We start from the raw sequence: 23,464 nt of genomic DNA, 5'->3' as shown, positions 1-23,464 counted from the left end.
CACACCCTACTTTTTAATGTGTCGTCTTGCAAGGAACCAACGTGTGCAAGGACAACAACGGCGGCTGCCAGCAGCTCTGCCTGTTCCGTGGCGGCACCGCGCGCACGTGCGCCTGCGCCCACGGCATGCTGGCGGAGGACGGCGCCACCTGCCACGACTACGACGGCTACCTGCTCTACTCGGAGCGCACCATCCTGAAGAGTGTGCACCTGTCGGACGAGAACAACCTCAACGCGCCCATCAAGCCCTTCGAGGACCCCGAGCACATGAAGAACGTCATCGCGCTGACCTTCGACTACCGCGGCGGGGGCGGCAAGGGCGCCAACCGCATCTTCTTCAGCGACATCCACTTCGGCAACATCCAGCAGATGAACGACGACGGCTCGGCGCGCAGGACCGTGGTGGAGAGTGAGTATTTGTTTAGTACATATTTTGTCTCATTTTTTCATCATCTTTGCTCTTTCTAAATTGCCCTTTTGATTGCTTTGAACTTTTCATTGGAACAGACTGGCAGTGCATTCACCCACCGTGCAAACCTGCCATTATTACTAGAGGCTGTTGTCTTTATTTTCGGGGAGGTTGCCAACCACATACTGTATGCCTTAGAACAGGGGTTTTCAACCAGTGGTCCGGGGACCACCAGTGGTTCTTGAGGGGGTTCCAGGGGGTCCCCAGCCAAATTAATAGTTAGCAACCAAATTGACCCTTATATGTCTGTAACTCTGAGAGTGTACAAATGGACCCTAACGGGTCCATTTGGTTCCATTTGTACACTCTCAGAGTTAAATGAACACTGATGATGGTGATACAGTGTAGATTGGGACCCCCAAGAAATCTAAATGCTTGAGTCCCTGGCATATCTTTTCAAATGGGGGTCTCTGGGCTAATATTTCTCAATTTGGGGGTCCTTGATGCGAAAAAGGTTGAAAACCACTGCCTTAGAAAGAAACATCTCTCTGCACATCCTCCTATAATTTGACAAAGCTCTGTGCGGGTGGGTGGTGTGCCCACAATCTCTTCTGCCCCGTTTCTCCTCAGTGGCTGGAGCAATTGATCTGAATTTGCACACAGCCATTGACCATTACCATGTGCACGGAACAGCCAAGCCCGTTTTTCGCTTTCCCCTAAATGTCAGCTGTTTATTAGCGTTTTTGTGTTCGCTGGCTCCCGGGTTGCCAAATCATGCGCTCATATCCCCCCCACGGGTATGGTCTAGCCAGAATTAATTTCTGAGATGAACAAACCAAAGTACACACATACTGAAGCATCCAGCTGAAGCAAACCAGTCCCTGCTTTGTCTATGTATCACCTAAGGGAAAGGTTCCCAAACTGGGGGTCAGGACCCCCAGGAGGTCCCCAAATTATTTTGGCGGGTCCCCAGATGATTAGCTTAATCTAAAAACATTATTTTCTCACTCAACAGTAAACATACTAACATACAGTATAAGTGACAAGTATACAGGGTATCTGCATATTTCTAAAGTTACAATTTAATGACTTTTAAGACCTTTTTAATCCCAATTTAGCCACACTGTCAAATATTACGTAAGAAAGAGGCAAACATTGTGAGAATAGCCAATCTACAAGCTCACAACGCCTTGTGGGAGTTGGGGACATAGATTGGTGAAGCAATAGGAAGCGGAGCTGGTACCGAGCGCAAGGCTTTGGATCCGCCCTTCAAGACCTTCGATAGGGCTGGCTCCTCCAGTCTAGGGAACCCTTGACCTAAGGGGTCCTTGGCCTGAAAAAGGTTGAAGACCCCTGCTACACTACATGTATATAGAGTGTATAGCTTGTGTATAGTCCATCCTTTTGTCAGCTTTAGTTCAGCTCAATTTAGTTTTTGCACTCGCCAATTTCACGTTGTTTATCCTGTATCCTGTATCTCTTCTCTCTAACGACTGGATCAAATTGTTATTCCGACCACAACATTTATTTTCTATTGACTAAAGAGCTGGAGAGACGGGGGTAGACAGACCCCTGTTACTTAAACAAACACTCTATAGCAATGATTACTGTCACAACAGCTAATTAACAATATTTTAATACTTACACCACCATTAATTAAGTCTCTGGTTGATTCAAATTAGCATGTTTACAGCTTAATCAGCACCACTCAGTGTAAACAACAGACACATCCTCCCTTCAGATCTGTTTGTTTGTTCATTCTGACTTTATCACTCTCACCTCATGAGTATTCTTTCTTTTTTAATCTCTCTCTTTGCTGATAACAAGACTATTTACAATTTAGGCATTTAGCAGACGATCATATAAACCAACCATCACGTAAACCAAGAACCTACTGTATCATCAGTCTAAAGTTTAGACTGATGAAAAATAAATATTATACCGTTTAGACTCTAAACAGTATAATATATATTTAATCAATAATCTGTACATTGAAACTATACACACACTATAGGATGCCAGGTCTACAAATGGACTGGAACCTATCCAGTGGTGTAAAGTAACTACATACATGTACTAACTAAGTACAAGTACAATTTTGAAGTACTTTTACTTTACTGGAGTATTTCCAATTTTCAGTACTTTTACTTCTACTCCACTACATCTCAGAGGCAAGTATTGTACTTTTACTCCACTGCAATTATTTGAAAACTTTAGTTACTAGTTACTTTGTAGATATAAATTACTACATTTTAAAACATACATTAACCACTTTATCCCTATTTTAAACCTACAGTAGGCTATTTGAAAATAGCCGATCTACAAGCTACAAGCTCACAACGCGTCGCATCGCGACGCGTTTTGAGCTTGTAGATCTGCTATTTTAAAACATTTAGTACTTTTACTTTTGGTACTTTAAGTACATTTTGATACCAATACTTTTGTACTTTTACTCAAGTAAATTTTGAATTCCGGACTTTTACTTGTAACAGAGTACTTCTACATTGCAGTATTGATACTTGTACTTAAGTAAAACATTTGAGTACTTTTTCCACCACTGCACCTGTCTATAACATGCTATCTAAATACAAAAAATGCCTTTGTATAAGGCCTGTAAGGTCGTCAAGGCTACGGCAAGTACTACAGGCTAGACAACGTCATAATATACTCTCATCTAGACTCAGATGAAAAACAGCTGCAACATGTTAACAAAAGAGCCTTCACAAAATAACTATTTTGTATCTCCTCCCACCAATGTAAACAAAGATAAAAACCCCTCTAATCAATGTCTGCTCGGAGCCCAGACCATCTCTGGTCCGCCTGCACAGCTGGAAACACACCTGGACACAAGACAAGGCCGACCATTCAGTTCTTCTAACCACTTACTGTACTGTTTAAGCCCTATAGATCAGGGGTCTTCAACAGGGGGTCCGTCCGGGACCCCTAGGGGGTCCTCAGAGTTACTACAGGGGGTGGGGTCGCCAAATCTTTGTGTGATAGGATCATTTATTTTCGTTGACCACTTGAACCCTCCCTTTTCTGAGGAGAACTTTAGCCAAAAATAGCAGGTCTACAAGCTCACAACGCCTCGCACTGCGAGGCGTTGTGACCTTGTAGATCTGCTATTTTTGGCAAAGAGGTTTGGTGTAGAGGGGAAAAAGAGCAGACCAAGTAAAAAAAAAAAAGTTTAATCTGAAACACAATTTTGTACAATATGAGGGGTCCCTGCTTAATCATCTCTCTCAGCTAAGGGGTCCTTGGCCTGAAAACGTTGAAGACCCCTGTGCTAGATACTTCCACCTACGATGAACAGTAAAATTAGCCGATCTACAATCTCAGAAGAACGTGTATAGCATCGTGACGCGCTCTGAGCATGTATGTAGATCGTCTGTTTTAGCTATTTTTGGAAAATGTATGACTTTTTTTTTTTACATATCCGCTTATAACGACATATCCACAATAAATATACGCAGAATATAATTAGCATGGCCCCAAAATAGGGACACACCAGGTTGACAGTTGTTACTTTTAGCCAAAAAGTGCCTTTATTTTCGTATATTTATTTGACAGGAAATAGCATGGTATATACAGTGCATGATGCATGTGGCTGCGTTTCCTGTTGTGTCCCAAGACAGCCTCTCAGCAGCAGGCCGTCTGAAAGTCAGAGTCCATTTATAGCCTCCATCACAGTGGAAAACACTGGCTATAATTATCTCTCATAAAGAGTTCAGTGCAGAGAGCTCAGCCAGTTTGTTTTCTTCTGTAATTGTCCATATTTTGGATGATCAGGATTTGCGGTGTGTGTGTGGTGGCCGGGCCTGGACTGTGACCACCATGATGGTGGACAAAGTACTGAAATTCTTTACTGAAGTAAAAGTACCAATAGTGCAATATACAGTAGAACTACTCTGTTATAAGTAAATGTCCAGAATTCTAAATGTACTTGTGTAAAAGTACAAAAAGTATTGGAATCAAAATGTACTTAGTACCAAAAGTTAAGGTATACTAAAATGTTTGAAAATAGCAGATCTACAAGCTCACAACACGTCGCTTTGTGACGCGTTGTGAGCTTGTAGATCTGCTATTTTCAAATAGCCTATGTATAAAACAGGGCTAAAGTGATTAATGTACAGTATGTTTCATAATGCCATAATTTATATCTGAAAAGTAACTAGTAACTAAAGTTTTCAAATCATTGTAGTGGAGTAAAAGTACAATATGACCACCAGTGGTGGACAAAGTACACAACCCCAGCAGTAGTACTAGAATCAAAGTATAGATACTCCTCCTGGTACTACAGTACTAGAGTCATACTCTATACTTGAGTATAAACTGGAGTATTGGAGTAAAACATTGTAATATAAGTATACAGTGCATGCTTTTAAAAGTACTTAAGTAGTCAAAAGTACAAATCACAAGGTGTATTTTCTTTCTTTTTAATATCAATGCATTGCTGTATTGTAGGGATCGACCGATAGGTGTTTTGTCAGTGCCGATATGAAATCGATTATTAGTGATCGAGGAGACCGATAACCGATATTTAGAACAGAATCTATGCATGCTGTAAAAATGACAACAAACTACAATGATTGATAGTTAGGAACAAAATGCACCCTTACAGGTCTGTTAATCACTGAGGATTTTATAGTGTTACGTAGATTGGTGTCCCGAGATAAATAAAACAAATCGAATGGGGGGTCTTCGAAATGATCTCTTTGACTGCCAGATCAATAGTGTAATAGTGGTGAACCACTGCTGCCAGCAAAAACAGTGATTTTACAGCACCTTTCAAAAATCATGGAATATTATCCGTGACCGCCGTCCTCACGAAGATCGGCTCATTACACGCATGAGGTTGTTGTAGTACAGGGGGAAAAAAATAGTCCTCCATTCAAGAGCTATGGCCGTTTCAATGAAGCTTGTTTTGCCGTAAAGCAGGAGGAGCGGAGATCAGGGTTGCCAGATCTGCTTGTTATAATTTCGCCGTGAGATTTTATTTGAAAATAGCCGATCTACAAGGTCACAACGCGTCGCATCACGACGCGTTGTGAGCTTGTAGATCGGCTATTTTCAAATAGCTGATGTATATGTTAAAGTGCACATGTGGCCCATAGTCGCTTCTTTTGGGCTGGTTTTCCTAGACCTGGTTGCTTGTTTCTCTCACATAATCTGGCAACACTGGCGGAGATCTAACAGACATATGGCCATTTCACTGCAGGAAATAAACAGGAAGTAAACAAGCTTTTATGTTTTAAAATGACGTAATTTCTGGTTCTGTCGTCATCAGGCAGTGAAAGCGTCATCCATAGGATAGGTAAACGGCGCCATCTAGTGGAAAACCACTGAAAACACAAAACTCGTCCAAACTCGTCGTTGGTAGGGAAAGCCTTTGGCAAAATTCGGCGCGTTAACGCATCCATGGCAGGCAAAGAGTTAAAGGACCACCAGAAGCCCATAGATGTCAGGGGCCGGGGGTCGTCATGGCGACGTCCCCGGTGGCTCCGCCCCCTGCCCCTCCGCCCCCTGCCCCTCCCCCGGCCCCGCCCCCTCCCCTGCTCCTCCTCCTCAGCAGTCCCAGGATGTCCCGTCTGAACTTCTGGGACATGAGCACGTAGAGGATGGGGTTCATCACGGTGGAGGCGATGGCGGTGAAGCGGGCGAACGTGCTGAGGGGGCCGTAGCGCGGCGACGTGCCCGCCGCGCCGGAGGAGCGGGCGGCCAGCAGGGCCAGCGTCAGGCCGTAGGAGGGCAGCCAGCACAGGGTGAAGGCCAGCACCAACACCACCGACGTCTGGGTCACCTTGTTCTGGTAGCGCTCCACCTGGTGGGCAGGGAGGGGATTTCATCAATATGGGAATGATGAACTTGTAGATCTGCACATTTTTTTTATCGTAAGAATTTGTGTAAATCTTTTGAATATCTCTATATATATATATGGCTATAAAGCGAACATTTTTAACTCAAATCTTTGCTTCTGGGGGGTCCCTGGAAGAAGTTGAAGGCTTATCCCTGATAATACTGGTGCTTAAATTTACCAAGTTTTATCTATTCAGATTCCTCTAGTCTATTTATAACGTCGCCTTGCTAAACTAATGGCCTATGTCATTTTTTAAGTTTTTCAGGAAAAATACAAAAAAACTGATCCAAAACAAAACTATATATTTCTTAATCATTTCACCCAAAAAATGATGACTATTAAAATAGAAATAACACTGTCTGTCAGTTATGCAACATAAGAGATTTAAATAGGTTTAAATAGGATTAAATCATGATTTAGGCCATTTTTTTAATGGCCTAAATCAGTAAATAATCTGGCCTAAGTCACAAAACCAAGTGACTTAGGCCAAAAAAATTGCCTATTTTACTAAAAGGGGAGTGAACAGCATGATCCTTTTCAATTAGGAGATAGGCCATTTGACCAGAGGTGGCCAGTGTCATGAGGAGCTGACTTAGGCAAAAATATAATTTTCCTCAAAAAATGACTTAGGCCATTAGTTTAGCAAGGTGACGATTGGTACCCCCGGTACCCGGCAATTAGGCATAATGATATCCAGCCTTACCTGGGGGGCCCTGCCGTCCCGGCGGCTCCGCCACAGGAAGGCGTAGATGGCGCCGTACGCCACGGCGATGGTGACCAGGGGCAACAGGAAGGCCAACAGGAAGTGACAGAGGCCGACGGCCAGCTGCTCCCGGTGGGACAGGAAGGCGAAGCAGGCCAGGCCCTCCTTGTCAGGGGGTCGGCGCGGCATCCCCACGATGCGGAAGTCCAGCTGAGGCGCGGCCAGGCAGCAGGCCGGGACCCAGAGCAGAGCGACGGCCGCGCCCACCCTGACAGACAGACAGACAGACAGACCTTTATTCCGCCGGGATAATTAATTCTCTAGATCAGTGGTTCTCAACCAGTGGTCCGGGGACCACCAGTGGTCCTTGAGGGAGTTCCAGGGGGTCCCCAGCTAAATGATGGATAGGAACCAAATGGACCCATGTGGGTCTGTAACTCTGAGAGTGTACAAATGGAACCAAATGAACCCGTTAGGGTCCATTTGGTTCCATTTGTACACTCTCAGTTAAAGTGAGTCAGTTAAATGAACATTGATTTTACAATATAAATTGTGGTCCCAGAGATAGAAATCCCATTAAATGGGGGTCCGTACCCCTAATGCATGTTAAACGGGGGGTCCTTGAAATTAAAATGGTTGAGAATCACTGCTAGAGCCGTAAAAATCTCTTATTGGGGGTCCCTGGCATATCTTTTTCAATGGGGGTCCCTGGGCTAATGTGTGTCAATTTTGGGGTCCTTGACGCAAAAAAGGTTGAAAACCACTGCTCTAGATACATCTACGAGTGGCAACACAATAGATTGTGGTCAAAAAAGAAGAAACGGCATCACAAAAAAAACACCACCAGCAATGAACGATTGTATACAACAGTATATACACGGCTTGATTAAATGCTTGATTCTGATTAGTCAATCGCTGAATTCAGCGGTGTGCTATATCTGGATAATGACCGATGAGCTCAATAACAATAATCAAAGGCTCAGAGCACCTGCTCATATCAACCTGCCCTGCTTGATGTCATGCTGTATTCAACATGACAGCCATGTAAACAAACACACCATGTCATTTACAACTAAACGTTGCTCTCAAGAATGTTTTTGAAAACATTTGAAGCGAGAAACCAAGGACCCCTTGGCTGAGAGAGAGAAGAAGCAGGGACCCCTACTACATATTGTATAAAATTGTGTTGTAAATTAAACATTTTCATACATTTTCTTAGACGGCTTCATAGACTTTGACAGCACTATCATCAGTGTATGTCTTATTAATTAAACCTATTTGTTCTATTTCATTCTAATGTTCCACTCAGACTAGGGATGCTGGGGTTCAAGTGGTTCATGTGAAAAACATCCTATCACAAAAAGATTTGGCGGCCCCCCTGTAGTAACTCTGAGGACCCCCCTATGTATTACCTGCGTGGGGAGAGGAGGCGGTAGGCCTGTATGTATGTATGTATTACCTGTGTGGGGAGAGCAGGTGGTAGGCCTGTATGTATGTATGTATTACCTGTGTGGGGAGAGCAGGTGGTAGGCCTGTATGTATGTATGTATGTATTACCTGCGTGGGGAGGGTAGGCCTGTATGTATGTATGTATGTATTACCTGCGTGGGGAGGGTAGGCCTGTATGTATGTATGTATGTATTACCTGCGTGGGGAGGGTAGGCCTGTATGTATGTATGTATGTATTACCTGTGTGGGGAGAGCAGGTGGTAGGCCTGTATGTATGTATGTATGTATTACCTGCGTGGGGAGGGTAGGCCTGTATGTATGTATGTATGTATTACCTGCGTGGGGAGGGTAGGCCTGTATGTATGTATGTATGTATTACCTGCGTGGGGAGGGTAGGCCTGTATGTATGTATGTATGTATTACCTGCGTGGGGAGGGTAGGCCTGTATGTATGTATGTATGTATTACCTGCGTGGGGAGGGTAGGCCTGTATGTATGTATGTATGTATTACCTGCGTGGGGAGGGTAGGCCTGTATGTATGTATGTATGTATTACCTGCGTGGGGAGGGTAGGCCTGTATGTATGTACAGTATGTATGTATTACCTGCGTGGGGAGGGTAGGCCTGTATGTATGTACAGTATGTATGTATTACCTGCGTGGGGAGGGTAGGCCTGTATGTATGTACAGTATGTATGTGTTACCTGCGTGGGGAGAGGAGGCGGTAGGCCTGTATGTATGTACAGTATGTATGTGTTACCTGCGTGGGGAGAGGAGGCGGTAGGCCTGTATGTATGTACAGTATGTATGTATTACCTGCGTGGGGAGAGCAGGCGGTAGGCCTTGGCCGGCTTCACCACGGTCAGGTAGCGGGACACGGCCAGCGCGGCCAGGGTGAAGGCGCTGGCCGAGGCGCAGGCCGCGCCCAGGAAGCTGAGCAGGCGGCACAGGAAGTCGCCGAACGGCCAGCGCTGCATGGCCACGGCGGCCGTGTGGAAGGGCAGCGTGGCGAGCAGCAGGAGGTCGGCGGCGCTGAGCGCCAGCAGGAGAACGTCAGTCCCTGTGTAACATTTGTGTTGTGAGCTTGTAGATTCTTTTTTTTTTTTTTAAGAATTACATTTTAGACATTAACATTGTGAAAGGGGACATTCTGCATAATGAGTACTTTTACTTAAGGTACTTTACGTATATTTTGATGCCAATATTTTTTTACTTTTACTCAAGTAAATTTAGATTACCAGACTTTTACATGCGTGTTTTTACATTGCAGTAGTGATACTTTTACTTAAGTAAAAGTACTCCATACTACTTTGTAAGACAAATACTGAAAATTGGCAATCTACAAGCTCAGTGTTTCACAATGTGACGCGTTGTGAGCTTGTAGATCTGTATTTTTTTGCAATATTACAAATTCATTCAAATATAGGGCTGCCAGGGTTAATGTGGTTGACATATTTTTTTTAATTGAATTGTTAAATTGGTTAATTATCAAACATAAATATCAAACATATCAGATCAGAGTCTATATTAGCCACAAGGAAATGCATGTATTTAATTCAGCCTGACCAGAAGCAGGGATAACAGTCATAAAACATATCTCTACCTACCACCTATAAAAATGAATCAAAAGCAGAAGCATTGGATTCAGCTAATAGACCCCTACCTGTCCCTGTGCCCGACATGGGGCCCCCCGAGGTAGCCTGGAGGCCCCTCCTCCTCCTCCCGCGCCCGCACAGGATGGCCATCACCAGGACGTGGCCCGTCACGCCCAGCACCAGCATGAGCACGTCCAGGACGGGCACCAGGACCTGCTCCACCCCCGTCCCCAGCTCCCCCGATTCGTTGCCGTTCCCAGACGAGTTCCACGCCGATATCCCTCCTCCATCATCGTCCTCCATCGTGGAGGAGGTGTCACGCTGGCGTTCAGTGTTTAAACACGGTAGCCGAGAGGGGTCATTGGACGTTTTGTTGACAACGGTTCGATTTACGCCGTGGTCAGGGCCGGACTTACCGTTGGGCTAGGGTGGGCTACAGCCCAGGGGCCCCCAACTGGAGGGGGCCTCAAAAACAAAAAGTAACCCTACCGAATTAAAGTAACAAAAACTCGAAATAAAAAGAAAAAAGCCAGCAAAAAAATAGCCCATGGGCCTCTACTCCTATAAATCCGTCCCTGTCCGTGGTGGTCATAAAACTACTGATTAACACTCAAGTGTGGGAATATATATACTGACACTACGGGGTTAATCGATGTTCGCTCGAGGAGTAACACCACAGAGAATCAGTACTGAGTACTGTGCCTGGTCAAATCCATCAGTTAATTTAGAATAGAAACATCTGCTATCAGTTGTTTTTTTTCACACACTGACATCATTAAAACATGTTTATTTCCCAGAGGAAACCTTCAATCTATACCATCTCGTCCCCTGAATCACAACGAATGATTCAAAACGTTAATAGTATAACATCATAGCAGCACCTCCACATCCATGCAGAGTTAAGTCTCCTTCCAATCAGCTTCACAACGATCCTTGCCTCAGCAGGGAGAGAGAGAGAGAGGGGAGGAGGAGGAGGAGGAGGAGGGCTGGAATGGAGATCATTCGTTTGGCAGTAGAAGCGGCCGCTCTCTCCTCATCTCTCCCTCTTGCTTCTTGCCGGCCGGGCCCTCCTGCTGTGTGAGACGGTGTCTCTCCACCACAGCGAGCGAGCGGGTTGTGTCTGAGTAGCCGAGCGCTTAAACGCTCCGATTTCCTAGTCGGCTGAGATCAATCAGCTTCTTCTCGTGTGTGATGTCTCTATCAGCCCCCCCACCCTCCCCCCCTCCCATGTAGCTGCTCAGCCGTTCCACAATCCGCCTATGTCTCTGCCTGCTCCCATCCAGCAGGGGGTCAGACTGCCTGTAGATCCTATAGCATGGGGGTCTGTCTGTCTGTTTGTCTGTCTGTAGCTCCACAGGGAGGGGGTCGGGTCGGTCGGTTCTCCAACGAGCCGTAACGGATCGACGGTGACAAAGGGAGAGAGAGAGAGAGAGAGAGAGCAGAGAGCAGGATGAATGGTTGTAGTTGTAAGCAGCAGATAGCAGGGTGAACTCTGGACCCATCATGACAGTCAGGACAGGAGAGAGATAGATGGTGGGAGTGTCTGGTCAAATAAAAATGTTTCCCAGAGTTTCCGTCGTCTTCATATCGTCGGATTTGCCGCTGTTGTCGGGCAGAAATCTCTTATCTCCATATCGCCATGTTTTAACTTTAGTTAAAATTTCCGTGAATTAACCCATTAAGCCCTGGAACGCATCTGTGTCACTTTAGATTTGTTTGGCTATTCAAAAATAGAAGATATACAAGCTCATAGCGCGGCACCGAGTGCCGCGCTATGAGCTTGTAGATCTGCTATTTTTTGGGGGGAACAAATCTTGAAAATGTGTTCAAATCTTTGAATATTATATATACATTTTGAACTCAAATCTTTGCTTCTGGGGGTCCCTGGAACAAAATATTTTCAGATGGGGGTCCGCGGCCAAATTTTGGCCATTTTGGGAGGTCCTTGACATGATGCGCTATGAGCTTGTAGATCTGCTATTTTTGAAAAATCTTGATTTTTTTTTTTTTAGATAAAAAAGAAAAAAAAAATAGCATTTAGAAAACATTTTTAAGAATCGCCTCAGGTCTTAATGGGTTAACGTCCTACTTGATGATCATACTACAGCGTCACACAAAAGCATCAAACAGTAGCAGATCTACAAGCTCAAAACGCGTCGAATGTTTGAATCCTGAAAAGTAAAAACTGTTTTACTGGATGTATGAGGTTTCTACCCGACAGAGACGATAAGGAATCAGTGCGTCATGTGTGTTGTCACTACGCCAATGGTGGAAGAAGTACTCAGATGTATTATTCATTTTTACTTAAGTAAAAGTACCAATGGGGTATTGCAGTAAAAGGCCTGCATAATTATTTTTCTTTTTTTTGTAAAAGTACCAAAGTAGCAAAACACATACTATACCGTACACATTATTATGCAGAATGTCCCATTTCACAATTATTTTCAAAATCTTTTAAACTTGTCGTATTTCGACACGTTGTGAGCTTATAGTTTGGCTATTTTCATTTTCAATAGCTGAACTATACAATAGGGCTTAAGTGGTTCATGTATATTTTGCCATAATAAAGAAAACCTGGTGAACTAACTAGTAACTAAAAGTTGTCAAATAATTATAGTGAAGTAAGAAGTACAATAGTTACGTCTACGACATAGTGGAGTAGAAGTATGAAGAATTGACTAAATTTAAATACTCAATTAAATTAAAAGTACTTAAAAAGCTACAGTACTTGAGTAAATGTACTTAGTTACTTTCCAACACCGCACACAGGTATGTAAATATATACACAGAGCCAGAGAGACAGAGAGAGAGAGATAGACAGAAGTGTTTGTCTTGCAAATCAGGGTAATTATTGACCATTGACTTGAGTGCCGGCGGTGCAGTCTTGCCGCGTTATCATCACACCTAGAATAAGTGCCATAAAAATCGTGCAAACTCAACGCAGTCGTAAATATCAGCTTAGCTCTCGTGCTCTCTTACGCAGAGTAACGAGGTCGTTATTATTATAGTGGAGTGCATAGATGTGTGTGTATGTGTGCACAGTTTAGTGAGTGTGCACAAAAGAGACAAGCCCAAAGATTTACAATCCGTTAATAGCACTGAAGAAAAGAGGAAACGTGGTGCCAACAGATTTACTGTTGCATTTCATAAGATGTTTTTTGTTGTTGATTTAGTGAGTGGTAATAGCAGAGACAACAGCAGCACCATATGGGGGTTACATCATCATTGGTTCTCTCGAAGTGGGGTTTTTACAATGAAGCCGATACTGAAGAGACAGTTCATATGAATGTCCTGTAGTTTCGCTGTTTTACCCCTGCAGGTGTCAGAAAGAATATTCTCTCATTGTAAGCGGATGGGTTTTGACGAACTTTAGACTAGATTTTCTTACCTTAATAAAAATTGTCATAAATACTATATGCTTCCAGTCGCTAGTTTAAAGTGTCCTTTCTTTCATCATGATATGCGTTTTGGTAAAATATGGCCCCATTTAATTTAAAATTGACGATAAAGTAGGTTATGCTCTAGGAGGGGCGGGATGATTTGATTGACAAGCTACACAACCAATAGCATTCATTCCCCGCCCCCGCTCTTCATTGACAAGCTACCCAACCAATAGCATTCATTTCCGGTTGCAAAGGATATGACGCGATATTGAAAGATGGCGGATTGCACACAGTTGAACAATCGGCTTCATTTTTGGTCTGTAGAAACCAATGGCGTGACGCTGTCCATTCTTTTTATACATTCTATGATTCCAACAAGCTTTGAACTGAGCAGATTGAACATCTTGAAAACGGCCTCTCAACTTTTGGTTGAGTTTTCGTCGCCGTTGTCGCCCGTTTTTCTTTAATAACACGGGCTAGGAAGGTCGGACAGCGACAAACTAGATACCTGAGTAAAGTTCACTATAATGAGCTGCATCCAAGACATCGACTGCCATTTCCGTCGGCCTAGGGGCAGTTGAAATGTCTTTTTTTGGGGGGATATAGATTTATTTTTATTTTCTTCACAGAACCCGAGGCTCTCGGCCCGGCCCGACTAATTAGCATAGATCAGGGGTCTTCAACAGGGGGTCCGGGACCCCTGGGTGGTCATTCAGAGTTACTACAGGGGGGCCGCCAAATCTTTGTGTGATAGGATCATGTTTTTTTACATTAACCACTTGAACCCTAGCATCCCTATTCTGAGTGGAACATTAGCCAAAAATAGCAGATCTACAAGCTCACAACGCCTCGCGCTGCGAGGCGTTGTGAGCTTGTAGATCTGCTATTTTTGGTAAAGAGGTTTGATGTAGAGGGGGGGGAAACCGCAGACTAAGTATTGATGGTTCAAGTGGTTAAATGTCTGAAAATACACACTGATACACTGATGATAGTGCTGTCAAAGTCTATGAAACTCTATGAAATCTATGAATTTTATACAATATGTATTGGGGGGTCCCTGCGTCATCTCTCTCTCTCGGCTAAGGGGTCCATGTCCTGAAAACGTTGAAGACCCCTGGCAAAGATTTTGGGCCCGGCCTCGTCCGAAAACGTCGGGTACGGTCGGGTTCAGGCAGAATTTGAGAACTCTACTCCGGTCTCCTAAAAAGGCGGCCTCCTCCTACTTCACGCAGATACGGGAAGTAAACCGGAGATCATGATGACATGTCTTTCTTTTTTTTGTGTCTTCTGGCCTCTGACCAGTGCTGTGATCATGTGTGGCTGAGGTCATATCCTATATAATGTCCTGCCCAGGAAGCTGGCCTGTTTGTTCTCTATGATGATGATGATTCCTACTGGCTTTCACTGTGTTTCTCACTGCAATAACAACTCAGGTCTGGAGGACTGACTGGCTTACCAATTCTCTTGGCACGCCGGGGAGTGTGCATGAGTGAGTTGTTTTGAAACACGCAATTCCTCACGGGCCTTTGGCCGGAGAGTGTGTTTATTATCCATGTTCTGTGCACATGTGTGCGCCTCTGTGTGTGTGTGTGTGTGTGTGTGTGTGTGTGTGTGTGCCTGTGTGTGTGTGTGTGTGTGTGTGTGTGTGTGTGTGTGTGTGTGTGTGTGTGTGTGTGTGTGTGTGTGTGTGTGTGTGTGTGTGTGTGTGTGTGTGTGTGTGTGTGTGTGTGTGTGTGTGTGTGTGTGTGTGTGTGAGAGAGAGTGAGGGAATGTTTCTCAGCAGTGCAGCAGCTGTTGTGTCTCTCCCGCTACAAGAACTGTGTGTTCTTCCACTTTGGCAGAGTGGTGGAGAAGTAACTCCCAATGGCAATACCACAATTTAGCAGTGCTTGGTTCATTTTTAAAGTTTTTTTAATTCAGCATAGAGAGAGAAGGGTTCTTAGACAGGGATATGCAGTACTTCTTTTTTTCCATACGTACAGACGAACATACATACAGGTACAGGACTTCACACCCAACATAACAAATTTAGATAAATTAATGGTTTAAGTTAACAAGAACATCACAAGCAAAACAAGACATTCCCTTACCCTTCTCCCTCCCACTTGAAACTTTGGCTCCCTCTCAATTCACCATATAGGCATATAAATATCCATACAGGCATGACGCGTTGTGAGCTTGTAGATCTGCTATTTTCAAATGATTTTTTATACATTTCGAAAACTTGTGAAATGGGGCATTCTTTCTGCGCAATGACTACTTGAATTACTTTACGTACTTTAAGTATATTTTGATGCCAAAACCTTTGTACTTTTACTCAAGTGATTTTTAATAGAACAGAATTTTACGTGTAACAGAGTATCTATACAATGTTCCATTGATACTTTTACAGTACTTAAGTAAAACATTTGAGTACTGTTTCCACCACACTGATGAAATGTACTTCATTACTTTCCACCAGTGCGTGTTGGCTGTACTCTGTGTGTCCTCTGAGAGCGTTGTGGAGCCGGGTGTGGAGACCTACGAGCTCAACCTCTTACTCATCTCAAGGTCCAGAAGAAAAAGAGAGAAAAAAAAACAACCAAAAAGTTGAACATTCCCTTCTGGTCTCATTGATGAGGTAGACTAGAGCCATGGAAAGTTCTATGCTCTCTGGTTGCTATCATGACCTTTTTCTGGTGAGCTGTTTGTTGGAGAAAAGCCTGGAATCACACTGTGTTCCTTCTTAGGTTATTAGTACGGAGCCACCATCCATGTGGAACCATGTTCCTCGGTTGGCAGTAACTTACCTACTGTACGTACATTTACTTGAGTACTGTACTTAAAGGACGACAGTTCAGAAACCCGCCTACCAGTGACATCATCGTTAGGCAGACTTAAGAAATAAAAAAAAACTAGATTTAAAAAAGACATTTAAAAAAAAAAAGATGTTTTATTATCCCGAGAACAATGGCTTCCATTATAGCATGCTAACTTTCCAGGAATAGAAAGCCGTTTCTATTAGCTTGGATTCCCCATCGATGATGTCACTGGTAGGCAGGTTTCTGAACTGTTCACAGCCCCACCTCTGAGACACAGACCGAGTAGACAAAAATTGTGTCATATTATAATGAGCATGAGTGAGGACCTATAAGATGAAGATAGGTTGAAAATGGGTGAAGTCGTCCTTTAAAGGACGACTTCACCCAACCCTAATGCTCATGATAAAATGGTACCATTTTATTCTACTCTGTATGTGTAAGGAGGGCTGTGGCACTTAAGAAACCCGCCTACCAGTGAACTATAAATAAAAACATCACGTGAATGCACCTGGGACGTATCATCAGTGTTGTAGCCTGGGGTCGACGGGTGTTTCGGGTCTCGCAACAACATACACCCTCGCCCAGGTGACCCAGCCGGGGTTGATCAAGCCCCGACTTACAGTATGTCCCGGTAGCTACCCACGGTCAGTCCTCTTAGGGAAAGACAGTGCCACTCAATCCGCTTCTCCGGAACTACTCTGCCGGGACCGGGGGAGAGGAGAGGCTCTGGCACGTGGAGGGACTAGGCTCTGTGGATGGCCTCCTGGCCGGGGCTCCTCCTTCGTCTCACCAGGTCCAGGACCTGAGCGTTGCACCAGACTCCCCCCGATCCAATCATTTCACTCCGGTGTGATGGTGTCATGGATGGGCCATGGTGGTACTGCAGGCTCCACTTGCGGCTTGCCTGAAAGGCCCTCCTGAAAGGCCTCACCGTGGGTTTATTGGGCTTCTTCCTCACGGAAGACGCAGGCTGGGGTGCTAACCCATACTGCTTTGAGAACTACTGATTAACCCATTTAGACCTGGAACGCATCTGTGTCACTTTAGATTTCTGTGGCTATTCAAAAATAGCAGATCTACAAGCTCATAGCGCGGCACCGAGTGCCGCGCTACGAGCTTGTAGATCTGCTATTTTTGAAAAATCGTGAATTTTTTTTTTTATATATTTTTTTCCGAAAAATTGTTAGGATTTAGATTTTTTTTAGACACGGCCTCAGGTCTTAATGGTTTAAGAAGGCCTTTCTAATGGGTTAACTAACCTGTGTGACCGTGTGTGTGTTCCTCCAGACGTGGGCTCGGTGGAGGGCCTGGCGTACCACCGCTCGTGGGACATGCTGTTCTGGACCAGCTACACCACCTCCACCATCACCTGCCACACGGTGGACCAGAGCCGCTGGGGCGCCGCCGACCGCCAGACCGTGGTCAGCATGTCCGGAGACGACCACCCCCGGGCCTTCGTCCTGGATGAGTGTCAAAGGTCAGAGGGAGCAGGGGTTCAATTTACAATTTAAGGACTTTTTTAAGACCTGAAAAACGAATAATAAGACCATTACTACGTCAAAAGTAACCAACAAACTATACCAAAAAAAAATTAAGAATGTTTTGCGTGTCGGTCAGAGGCGCGTCAGAGGCGCGCTCTTAACACATTGTGTGCCAAAACCGTATATATACTTATTTTCAAAAACTGACGTTGAGTGCCAAAACCGTCAATTCTTTTTAATTTTCCTTCACAGCACCAGGAGATATGATTTTTCGAAGATTTAGACTTTAATCCACTTCCTGGTTAACTTATGACTTCAAAAGCCTGTATCTCGGCTCCTGTGTACTTTTTTTTTACAATGTATTTTTGACTATTTTCAACTGGCTGCAACTATGGAACGGATTACCGAATGTTTAAAAAAAAAATCCCCCGATTGTACGAGACCTCTATGTGTGTAATGAGGGGATCACCGTGAGGACGGTGATCACTGAAAATATTTTGTGACTACTTGAAAAAGGTTCAAAAATTGTTAAAACTCCAGGCACTCAACGTACACTTTTTTAATAAAACTCTGGCACCCCAAGTGTTAAGAAAGAGGCAACAATGGCTAAAAACTAAGCTATGACTATAACTATTACTAAATATATTGTCAATTTTGTCAACAAATACAAACCAGACAAAAATGTTATGGAGGGACTAGTGGATAACTGCAAGATCTACAAGCTCAGTGCGACGCGTTGTAGATCTACTATTTTTGGAAAAATTGTGAAAATTTGTGCAAATCTTTGAATATATATTTTTGAAAGTGAACATTTGTACCTCAAATCTTTGCTTCTGGGGGGTCCCTAGAACAAAACATTTTGAGATGGGGGGTCTGCGACCAAAAAGTATATTTACAGAAAAGCATTGGGGGGTAATTTATTTTGGCAAGCTAGAGGACTTGTCTAGGTCCAGTTGCAAATTGCAGACAGGTGCTATTTTTTTAAGGTTTTTAACCTTCGTCTCCTATGTCTCCTAAATCTCAACAGTATTCTGAAAAACGTATGTTTCTATATCAGTGGTGCTCAATCTTTTTCATGTCAAGGACCCCCAAAATTATATGCATTTGGCCGCGGACCCCCATCAAAATATTTTGTTCCAGGGACCCCCAGAAGCAAAGATTCGAGTTAAAAATGTTCGCTTTAAAAATATATATATTCAGAAGATTTGCACACATTTTCACGATTTTTCAAAAATAGCAGATCTACAAGCTCATAGCGCGGCACTCGGTGCCGCGCTATGAGCTTGTAGATCTGCTATTTTTGAATAGCCCAAAGTGTAAAATAATGCTTTTTAGCTCAAATCTAAAAATGACACAGTTCCAGGTCTTAATGGGTTTATGGCTGTTGGTGGTAGTGCATTCCACATGTTTGTGCCGAATCTGGGTGGAACGAGATACAAAATGAACACTGCTCTTTTCTTCTCTTCTCTCAGCCTGATGTTCTGGACCAACTGGAACGAGCAGTCCCCCAGCATCATGAGGGCCACGCTGAGCGGCTCCAACGTGCTGGTGATCATCGGCAGTGACATCCGGACCCCCAACGGCCTGGCCATAGACCACCGCGCCGAGAAGCTCTACTTCTCCGACGCCACGCTGGATAAGATCGAGCGCTGCGAGTACGACGGCACCCACCGCTATGTGAGTGACACACTACTCACTGTACAGTACAGTGGTGTAAAGTAACTAAGTACATTTACTATATGTGAGTGACACATTGCTCACTGTACGGTACAGTGGTGTAAAGTAACTAAGTACATTTACTCTATGTGAGTGACACACTGCTCACTGTACGGTACAGTGGTGTAAAGTAACTAAGTACATTTACTCTATGTGAGTGACACACTGCTGTACAGTACACTGCCTGTTCAGTTAGACACTTCAGCTCTGGATTAACTATTGGCATTTACCATCTATTGCAATGATATTGCATTCAGTTTGGCGGTGTGACTCTGCTCCTGTGATATTACAGATTACCTGTGATAGTACAGATTACCTGTGATAGTACAGATTACCTGTGATAGTACAGATTACCTGTGATACTACAGATTACCTGTGATATTACAGATTAATCTGTGTCATGTCAGGTAATCTGAGATTACCTGACATGACACAGAATCTGAGATCACAAACCTTCAGAAGCAGAGCATAAAATACAGTGTTATGCATCAACATTCAAGAGCATAAATGAATGTACAGATTAACATATGATCCACAGAACATACAATCCACAGAAACACACATTTAAATATTAAGCCCTTTAAAGACACATGTACCTTAAAGGAGAGTTCCGGACTAGCCTTTTCCTTACCTTTATATACAGAAAACCCTCCACAGTGTTTGTGTTAGATGCGCTCTCCCTCCGGAAGTCTCGCAAGACGAGATCTCACCCGGGATTTCATCCAAGCCGCTTGTAAACACTACGGTAGCCCATTTGAGACAAAAACACTGTGGCGAGGTTACTGTCATTATGAACGTCAGATAACACGATCTAGTGCATGGACCGGTCGCTCGGGTTTTTAGCTTCGGTGGACTCTACTGTACTGTACCAGTACTAGTACTAGGATATAAAAACATGGAAACAAGGAAAAGGCTCGTCAGGAATTCTCCTTTAAAGCCGTTCAAGATACACAGATATAACATCATACCATCGACAGAATCATACATTTACTTAAATAGTAGATTTAGGAGGAGACAGGGGAGGTGGGGAGGTGGAGGGAGTTTGAAAACAGAACACAGCATGACCAGCTGTGATCAAGCTGAACCTGCAGTGTGAACAGTGATCTGCTTATAGAGAACGCCTAAGTGAACCATTTAGATTGAGGGCGTATGTGTAAGCCTGTTAGCAAATGAGAATGAAGGAGCTGAGTGAGTTGAATGCTGAATGAATGCCTTCCATGCCTACCTGAACTATCGCTAGGCTGGATTTCTTCAACGCTGTTGTAGATCACACAACGCAACATTTTGCATAATTTTTTTTACAGTTGTTGCCTATATAATGACAAAATAATGGCGCCAGGCAGTGGTGTAAAGTAACTAAGTACATGTATTCAAGTACTGTACTTTAGTACAATTTTGATGTATTTTTACTTTACTGGAGTACTTCCAATTTTCAGTACTTTTACTTCTACTCCACTACATCTCAGAGGCAAATATTGTACTTTTACTCCACTGCAATTATTTGAAAACTTTAGTTACTAGTTAGTTACTAGATATAAATGATTACATTATAAAACATACATTAACCACTTTAGCCCTATTTTATACCTAGGCTATTTGAAACGCGTTGTGAGCTTGTAGATCTGCTATTTTCAAATATTTTAGTACTTTTACTTTTGGTACTTTAAGTACATTTTGATACCAATACGTTTACTTAAGAAACACATTTGAGTACTTTTACCACCATTTGTACTAATGAGTGACTGTGTGTGTGTGTGTGTGTGTGTGTGTGTGTGTGTGTGTGTGTGTGTGTGTGTGCGTGTGCGTGTGTGTGTGTGTGTGTGTGTGGGTGTGTGTGTGCGCTGCCCCCTGCAGGTGGTGCTGAAGAACGAGCCGGTGCACCCGTTCGGCCTGGCCGTGTACGGAGACTACATCTTCTGGACTGACTGGGTGAGGCGGGCCGTCCTCAGGGCAGACAAGTACACGGGCGGAGACATGAAGGTGCTGCGGGCCGACATCCCCCAGCAGCCCATGGGCATCGTGGCCGTGGCCAACGACACCAACAGCTGTGAGTCTGTCTGTCTGTCTGTCTGTCTGTCTGTCTGTCTGCATGGATTAACCCATTCAATCCGGGAAAGCATCTGTGTTAAAAAAAATTATGAGCTTGTAGATCTGCTATTTAAAAAAAAAAAAAAAAGTATATATATATATATATATATAATCAGGGGTGCACATAACTGGTGCGCAGGTGCGCATGCGCACCCAAAATAAAAAATGCGCACCACATCAGACGACGCGAGGCGCTTTTGCGCACCAACAGCTGGGACAGGAATTTCCAAGCTTTTATTTTTTAGCAAAACTAAAAAATAAAAGCCTGGAGATCGAGGCTAGGAATGTACTTCCTGAAGCAACACTCACACAATCACTCTAAACTTTAAGCACCCGTCGGCCCCATGTACAGCCATTAGGCACAGGGGTAGAGATATGACTCGCGTCGCCTCGCAGCGTGCACGCAGCCAGCAGCGGCTGTTAGAGGCACTCGTCACCGATGATGAACGCACCGTAATGGTGCAAAATATGCCGTGAACGTCCCAATCTGGCTGATAAAATCAGCGCAGCAGCACAGGGCACCAACCTTGGGGGCTTTATCTAACAGCGTGAGAAAAAAATCGGCGAAAATCGGCGGAATTTAGAAGCAGAGCGTCCTTCCCCCCCCCCCCCCCCCCGTTGACAAAACTGTCCGGTGGGCACCGTGCTGAACCCCCCCCCGTTGACAAAACTGTCCGGGCTGAACCCCCCCCCCGTTGACAAAACGGGACGGGCGCCATGCGCACCAAGTCACATGTCCAGGTGCTCTTCTGCGTACCAGACCTAAAAAGTTATGTGCACCCCTGTATATAATCATGGATGCATTGGTCTTGGGACATGGAAACACGCCGTGCAACCCCTTCTTTGAGCAGGAGCACACGCACGCACACGCATGGATTTAAAACAACCCTTAATTCACACCTCAACAAAGTTTACAAAGGCTACCGACTGCCGGTTGTCACACCAGCATGAATTAACATAGCAATGAGCCTAGATGCATATTAATTGACCATTGTGTGACCTGTAATGTAGGTGTTAAGCGACGTGCGCGCGACGTCTTTAAAATAGCGTCCCACCACTAACGAAATCACCAATACAACACAGTATATATATTTTTAAAGCGAACATTTCTAACTCAAATCTTTGCTTCTGGGGGTCCCTGGAACAAAACATTTTGAGATGGGGGTCTGCGGCCAAATACCTACATATCTAAAAATAATAATCTAAATCCTAACAGTATGTTGCTATGTCAGTGGTGCTCAATTTTTTCCATGTCAAGGACCCCCAAAATTATATGTATTTGGCCACAGACAAACTATTTTCATCATTACGTGAAACTTTGGCTGAGTCGGCCGACACTGGCAAACACGCTGAGGGACCTAATAATTCAGCTCTAAATGCAACGGATAGCCTCCATTGTGTCGTGGTATTAATTTACAATACTGTACCGTATATTGATCACATGAACACCACACACAATAGCCTAATAAGTCTTACCATCGGATGAGGAAACAGTGGATGAAATCTAGCTGTTCCGTCGTAGGAGATCGTGACATAGGCTATTAATCCAAAAGACGAATTTCCCCTCAGTAATCAATAAAGCTCTGGTCCGTAATCTATCCGATAGCAGCGTGCCAGAATGCCCTGCAGGATCCTAGCATCATCCTTTTAACTCGCTAAAGGTGAGCAATGTTCAGTAGAAAAGGCTTACAGTACATAATGTCCTTTTGTTGTTGTTTTATTAGCCTATTGTTTGGTGGTGGGATTAAACTTTGTAAACTTCTAACACGTGACATGAGAGTTGGCTATTTACTTTGTTAACGTTTAATCGCGTGAGGATCTACAAGTTGTCATGCGATGCGTCGCGGCGCGTTATAAGCTTGAAAATCTGTCCCTTTTGGAGAGTCGCGTCGTTTTTCGAATTCAAAATGTACTTGTGTAAAAGTACAAAAGTATTGACATCAAAATGTACTTAAAGCACCAACAGTAAAAGTACTCATTATGCA

The 23,464-nt window shown here is 44.0% G+C and overlaps 2 protein-coding genes across 2 annotated transcripts in view; one reads left to right on the top strand and one right to left on the bottom strand.

Annotated features, from left to right (window-relative positions):
- Nucleotides 1-23,464, top strand: part of LOC311049173 (low-density lipoprotein receptor-related protein 1-like) — a 220,935-nt gene that overhangs the window by 142,213 nt on the left and 55,258 nt on the right. The window contains exons 39-42 of the mRNA XM_084062652.1: nucleotides 34-408; nucleotides 17,482-17,671; nucleotides 19,148-19,352; nucleotides 21,246-21,438. Of these exons, the coding sequence (XP_083918778.1) occupies nucleotides 34-408; nucleotides 17,482-17,671; nucleotides 19,148-19,352; nucleotides 21,246-21,438 (963 nt within the window). The remainder of the gene's footprint in view (nucleotides 1-33; nucleotides 409-17,481; nucleotides 17,672-19,147; nucleotides 19,353-21,245; nucleotides 21,439-23,464) is intronic.
- LOC311049436 (galanin receptor type 2-like) lies at nucleotides 5,870-10,313 on the bottom strand (the record flags this gene model as incomplete). Its single annotated transcript, XM_084063006.1, has 4 exons — nucleotides 5,870-6,229; nucleotides 6,969-7,236; nucleotides 9,232-9,475; nucleotides 10,079-10,313. The coding sequence occupies 4 exons, from the start codon at nucleotides 10,311-10,313 to the stop codon at nucleotides 5,870-5,872; spliced, it is 1,107 nt and encodes a 368-aa protein (XP_083919132.1).

The sequence above is a fragment of the Gymnoscopelus microlampas genome (assembly GCF_963454915.1).
Source record: "Gymnoscopelus microlampas genome assembly, chromosome: 7".
In the NCBI taxonomy this organism is placed as follows: Eukaryota; Metazoa; Chordata; class Actinopteri; order Myctophiformes; family Myctophidae; genus Gymnoscopelus; species Gymnoscopelus microlampas.
This window is presented reverse-complemented; position numbering and strand designations above follow the sequence as displayed.